Source organism: Elephantulus edwardii, unplaced genomic scaffold, assembly GCF_000299155.1.
Source record: "Elephantulus edwardii isolate Elephantulus edwardi_28Jun2011 unplaced genomic scaffold, EleEdw1.0 scaffold00079, whole genome shotgun sequence".
NCBI lineage: Eukaryota > Metazoa > Chordata > Mammalia > Macroscelidea > Macroscelididae > Elephantulus > Elephantulus edwardii.
Genome location: NW_006399829.1, coordinates 524097 through 530844, shown reverse-complemented (window position 1 = coordinate 530844; position 6748 = coordinate 524097). Strand labels below are relative to the sequence as shown.

At 37.2% G+C, this 6748-nt stretch overlaps 1 protein-coding gene across 1 annotated transcript in view; it reads left to right on the top strand.

Annotated features, from left to right (window-relative positions):
- The first annotated feature begins 2867 nt into the window (after positions 1–2867).
- Positions 2868–6748, top strand: part of LOC102844216 (chromosome unknown open reading frame, human C5orf42) — a 130937-nt gene continuing 127056 nt past the window's right edge. The window contains exons 1-3 of the mRNA XM_006889576.1: positions 2868–2948; positions 5851–5986; positions 6104–6223. Of these exons, the coding sequence (XP_006889638.1) occupies positions 2868–2948; positions 5851–5986; positions 6104–6223 (337 nt within the window). The remainder of the gene's footprint in view (positions 2949–5850; positions 5987–6103; positions 6224–6748) is intronic.

The following is a 6748-nucleotide window of genomic DNA, read 5'->3' as shown; positions in this document are numbered from 1 at the left end:
AACAAACTGGGGATGAGGGTGGAGAAAACTGCAACAATGAATGAATGAAAACCCAAAATCTCTGTAAATGTTCATTAAAACTAATAAAATTTAATTAAAAAAAGATGATTCGTTATCTCTATAGCTTTTAGAGTTTAACTAAAAAGTTTAGTGTTCATAGACAGTATTTAAAAACAAATCCTTGTTCTTATTTAATTTTTAGAGTATTAAGTATACATTTGTCGTCGCTTGGAATACAAAGACTTTACGTTTTTGAAATAACCATAATAGAATTACACACAACACAAAAGTTAGCATTGATTTCTTTATGTCATCTGGTGTCCGACCATGTTCAGTTGCCCCTGCTTATCTTTTTCAAGCCTTGAATTAATTAGTTTTACAGATTCTCAGGAATAATCTAAGGAATCCTCTAAAGAATGACTAAGTTTTGTCCATATTGACCTTGTGTGTTTTGTTTTGTTTATCCTTTTCTTTATGTACTCATACACAGAAATATATTCTCCTTTTTATGCACTCATACACAGAAATAGATTCTTAGAGTTATCTGGAAGTAGCTTGTGTATCATGTACTATATATAGTTATCAAACCGAAATTAATATTGAAATTAGCTTTATGTATAGTCTATATTCCAGGTTTTTTCAGGCATCTCAGTAATATATTATATATTATAAATATAATAAATTATTTTGAGCTGTTAAGTTGGAACCAACTCATGGCTGACCCTTAAGGGGGGGTTTGAGAGGCAGTAAATCATAAGGGAGGAGATTGCCCATCTTTCCCATAGAGTAGCTAGTGGATTTGAACCATATACCTTTGTGTCAACAGCACAACTCCTTACTCCTAAGGGACCAGAACTCCCTAATATTCTTTGTAACTACATGTAATGATGTTTGGTGTTGTCTAGTAGACTATGACTCATAACGACCCTATGAACAGTACCAACTTTATTATACTTGAGCCCATCATTTATGGTCACTTTGTCAGTCCATCTTGTTGAGGGTCCGTCTTCTCTTTCTCTGAACCTACACCTTTCCTAGCGTGATGACTTTTTCCGAAGAGCTGCTTCATTCATCTTATAGTATATGTGCGGTGAAATTTACACTTCCTCCACCACAGACTTGTTTGTTGTTTTGGTAATGCATAGTGTATTCAGTACTCTTCTCAAATACCACAAATCAAAGGCATTGATTTTTCTTGTCATAGTCACTTATAATCTTTTCTTTTTCTATGACTTTACTTATTTCATATAAGTGAAATCATATAGTGTCTGCTCATTTAGTGATTGGCTATCTTCACTCAGTCAAATATTTTAAAAATTCATCCATGTTGTGCTATTCATCTGGACAGCATTTCTTTTATGACTGGGTAGTAATATGCCAGTATGTGTACAGATGGAACTTACTTTATCCATTCATCTCTAGATGGACATTTCTGCTTTTCCATCTTTTTGCTGTTCTGGAAGGTGTTGTGGTGAGCAGTTCACGCTTCTGTTCGCGTCCCTGCTTGCCTTTTCATAAGTAGGTTTGAGATTCCTGGGCATTTGTGTTGAATACCTTTTCACAACTAGTTTATTCTAATTTATGTCTAAAAGTTGTCTTATCTTGCATTTCCTGAGTTTGGTTGTTATGTCTCTTAACATTCAACATTCCTCTCTCCAAATTTTCTTATAAAATGACATATTTATTGAAGTATCCTGTAGAATTTCTTGCATGTTTTTCATTCTTTTTAGTTACAGAATCTTGTGCAGTTTAAAGGGAGGAGACATAAGCCACATCTCTCATTGAGATGAGTTGTTGTTGTTATGTGCTGTCTAGTGGCTTGCGACTCATAGCAACCCTATGTACAACAGCCCTAAACCCTGCTCTAGCCTGTGCGATTCTCACCACTGGACCACTTGGCAGCATCAGGATGGACGGTGAAGAGATTGAGATTGTTAACAACTTGAGTTTGCTCGGCTCCACAGTCAACACTCTTGGCACCAGCAGCCGGGAAATCAAATGTATTGCGATGGGAGAGTCTGCTGTTAGGGACCTCTCCAGGGTACTGAAGAGCAATGGTGCCACTCTGGAGACTAAGGTGCATCTGATACAGGCTATGGTCTTTGCAATCACTTGTTATGCATCAGAGAGTTGGACAGTGACTAAGGAGGATAGAAGGAGAATTGATGCCTTTGAGCTGTGTTGCTGGAGAAGAGTGAATGTTCCATGGACTGCCAGTAAAACAGATTCATTCTTGAGAGGGTTAAACCAGGCTGCTCTTTGGAGGCAAGGATTCTGGGGCTTCGTCTGACATACTTTGGACATGTTGTAAGGAGGGACAGGTCCTTGGAGAAGGGCATCATGCTTGGGAGGGTGGAGGGATGGCGTAGGAGGGGAAGACCCTCTATCAGGTGGATTGATTCAGTGACTGGGGTAATTGGGATGGATGTGTCAGAGGCAGGGTGACTGGAACAGGATTGAGATGAGTGTCAATGATAAAATCACACTGTGCGAGCATATGAATTATGTGATGATGATGATGTAGCCCTATTTGGGAAAGAAATTATTTCCATCTTTAGAAAATGTGAATCACTGCACTGAGAAATTAAAAACCACATAGAAACGTTATTGTCAAGATCCTTAACTAGTTCATACTTATATTCATATTTTAAGAAATAACTTATCAGGAAAGGAAGTACATTTTGCCCAGCTATTCACGTTGTTGTTTTCTTACTTGAAAAAAAAAGTTAGCCTAAAAGTCATGGAGTATAAAGTTATAAAACTTGGAAATTAAGATCCTCAGTATTATGGGCTGTTAATTATTATTATTAACAACAGCATTTTTTTATTGTTATTTACTCAGTTGATTATTCAGAATCTTGATAAGCATGGAGATAAGACTAGAAGTTTTGACATCAACGAGTATAAAGCAGAAGAAACCCTGGCCACGAATCTCTTGGTTGGGACAGGTAGGATTTTATTTTATACTAGTTTAAATATGTGTTAAATGTGTGTTTTGCATGTAGAGTAATGTAGGCCTTATTTCTTAAATACCTTAAAGAAAGAAAACATCTTCAGAAGACTCGCCTGCTTACAGCACAGGGTTTTTGTATGTGTTTTATTTTTTATCGTAAAGAGAGTGTTAATTTTCCCAGAAAGTCAAGTGGTCCGTCTAAAAGAGTTTAACTTTCAATTTTTTTTTTCTATTTTCGTTTTAAATAGATTGATATGGTATGTATCAAAAGAGACTATTTAATCTCTTAAACGTCCTCTTCCAGAACAGTCAGTTGAGTGTTTACTCCCATTGTGGTTTCTGTGTTTCTCTGTGTGTGTGCATGTGCGTGCATTATTAAGAGTCCTTAGAACTAGAATGGAAATAATAATCCTAAAATAATAACAGTCTAGGAATAGTGTTTAAAATATATATGATAGATAACTCATATTAAGGAAAATGTTCATGTCTCTGAGATCCTTGTTGTTGCTGTTGTTATATGCTGTTGAGTTGCTTATGATTAATAGCAACCCTAAATACAATAGCCCTAAACCCTGCTCTATCCTGTGCCAATCTTATTGTCTATGACACATCTACCCTCCTTACCCTGGTCACTGAATCAATTTATCTCATCGAGGGTCTTCGTCTCTTCTGTCACTCCACCCTTCCACACATGATATCCCTCTCCAAGGGACTATCCTTGTAACATACCATAGTATGTCTGACAAAGCTTTAGAATCTTTGCTTTCAAGGAGCAGCCTGGTTTCACCCTCTCTAGGACGAACCTGTTTGTTCTCCTGGCAGTCCATGATATATTCAAAACTCTTCTCGAGCACCACAGCTCGAAAGCATCAATTTTCGTTTTATCATCGCTAGTCACTGTTCAGCTTTCTGACACAGCAAGTAATTGCGAAGACTATGTATGGTCTGGATCAGGCACACCTTTGTCTCCCTACTGACACCATTGCTCCTCAGTACTGTAGAGAGGTCCCTGACAGCACACTTTCCCATCCTCTGAGATTATTAAAATTAAAGAATTATGAAAATTAGAAAGAAGTAATGTTAAGCATCCTGTAAGATCTGACACCATTAATTTACTTCTCTTAATGGTTGTCAACTTTTAGATATATGTGAGTCCTCTGAACACAGGCAGTTGGACTGTATTCCCACAATGTCTGATTCTGTAGGTCTGAGCTGAGTTTGGAGAAATTGCATTTAGCAACATAGTTTACCTGGATGTTGAAAAATGATCAGAATCAAGTTTATGAACCTCAGAATCAATATCTTTTTTTTCTTCTTCAATCTTTTTTATTATAATTTAAGTGAAAGTTTATGGAGCAAATTGTTTTAGTAGTATACCAAAATATATCTGTTTTGGAAGATGTACAACCGGATTGGTCCTTAGAAACAAAGGTGGTGAAACACGTACATGGGGCACACTGTCAGGAGGGACCAGTCCTTGGAAAAATACATAGAAAGGTCAGTGAAAGAGAGGAAGATCCCCAACTAGATGAATTGACCCAGTAACTGCAATAATGGACTTAAGTACTGGGGAGACTGTGAGAATGGATTAAGATCCAGCAAGGTTTCCTCCTGTTATATGCAAGGTTACTGTGAGTTGTAATCAGTTTCAGGAGACATAACATCAATTGTGCTCACTATAAAGGAAGCTCTTGTGGTGGTGTCCATAGTGACTTGCATAGCTAACCCAAAAGTGGCTCCTCTTTGTTGAGTTGAATCCACCAGCTCCTCACGAAAAAGATGAGCCATCTGTGCAGTTCACAGCTTTCTGAAAACATGCTAGAGGGTCAGCTATCATTAGGTTCCAACTGAATGGCAATGAGTTTTAAGTATATAATTTAAAACTGTGGGAGAATGCTGGACAATCAATCTCCTGTGTGATTTTCAGCACCTCTGCAGGGTCAGCTGTGAGTTGGTTTTTACTTTCAATGACAATGAGAAAAAGAGAATTTTAAACTTGCTGTGTGGGCATGGACATACTGCTAAAATTGGTAAGAGCAGATGACCTAGCTTTGACTAGTAGAATTTGAAGACATTCCTGTAATTTTAAACCTCAACAAAATGAAAATGTAATCATCATTTTGGCCAGCCAATCTAAAGTTGTTATTTGCTGAGTCAGAGCAGACTCATAGCTGACCCTCTGTTGGGTTTTCAGACACTGCAAATTTCATGGGAGGGCATTGCTCATCTTTTTCCTGTGCAGCACCTCATGGATTCAAACCGTGGGCCTTTGTGTTGGTAGCACGTCTTTCCTCACTGGGCCATCAGAGTTTCCTGGTCAATCCAGTAAGAGATATTTTTTAAATAAAAAGCATTTCTAAAGAGATTGAGGTATCAACTCTAATATGAGTTTATGATTTGTGGCAACTTTAATGTGAGTTTATGATTTGTGGTACAAATGTATACATAAAACCAAAATAAAACAACCCAGTCCACACTGTTGAGTCAATTCTGATTCATGTCTACCCTCCATTTGGTTTCCAGAGCAGTCAGTATTTATGGAAGAATGTCTCACCTTCTCCCATGGGTTTGACCTTGCACTTACCAGCCTAATATGTTACCCACTGCCAGGTTTCCTTATTGATGTAAATATCTCTTAAATATTGGCACTTTGTTTAGCTTTCAAGGATAAATTTATTTAAAGGATGAGTGAAATTGTCTTCTGATACCTCTTTTTTTAAAAAATTAAAATTTTATTTTAATTCTGATTTTAATGAACATTTACAGACAAGTTAGATTTTCATTCAATCATTGTTTCACATTTTACTCCTTTGCTCTCCCTCCCCCCTCCTCCAGTTCACTTTTTTTGTAAAAAAATTTTAATATTTATTAAATCCTTCACATATTTCTTTTTGCAGGAAAATGAAGCTGTTTTTCTTTTGGATGATAAATTCATAAATGAAATAAATTTACTATCAGGAAGGACAAAGAAGAAGATCCCAGTTCTGCAGCCCTTTCTGAAGGATGTTATTATCCTTACAACATCTAGTAATGGTTAAGTAGCACTGATGTTTATAGACGTTTAATTAGCTGTGCTTTGTATATAAGCCAGGTTATACATTCATGGAGGTATTACATTGAATATTGTGTTTTTTTGGGGGGGGGAAACAGATGCTTGGCTGGCTGGAGTACTCACTACAGGAGAACTTTTTCTTTGGAACAAAGATAAAGATTGTTTAAAAACTATACAGGCAGCTGAAGAGCCCAAGGAAATTATTAAAACTGCAGCAGGTGGGATTTTTTTAAAATTTTTTTTTTAATTTTAATGAAAGTTTACAGAGACTTAGGATTTTCAGTCATTCATTGTTGCGGGAGTTTTTTTATTGGTTTAATTTGGTTTTATGTGATGAAAAGAGGAGAGGAAGGAAACATTTTTCTGGTATTGGGAAAAAAAATCTCTAGGCGAGCTCTGGTGGCTTAGTGGCAAGAAGCTGCACTGCAATCCCAGAGGTGCACAGTTCAAATCCACCAGATGCTCTGCTGGAGAAGGAGGAACAATCTCCTCCTGTACCAGTCAGATCCGATTTGATGGTACACACACACAAATAAAAAAAAAAATAAATAAATATCTAATATAAATATAGGGAGCGCTGGTGGCCTACTGGCAAGAACTGCACTGTAATCCCAAAGGCATGCCGTTTGAGACCACCAGCTGCTCTGCAGGAGAATGATCTGTAGTCTCCTTCCATGCAATTAACTGCCTCTGAAAACCCACCTGAGGGTCAGCTGTGGGTCAGTTCTGACTCTGTGGTAAAT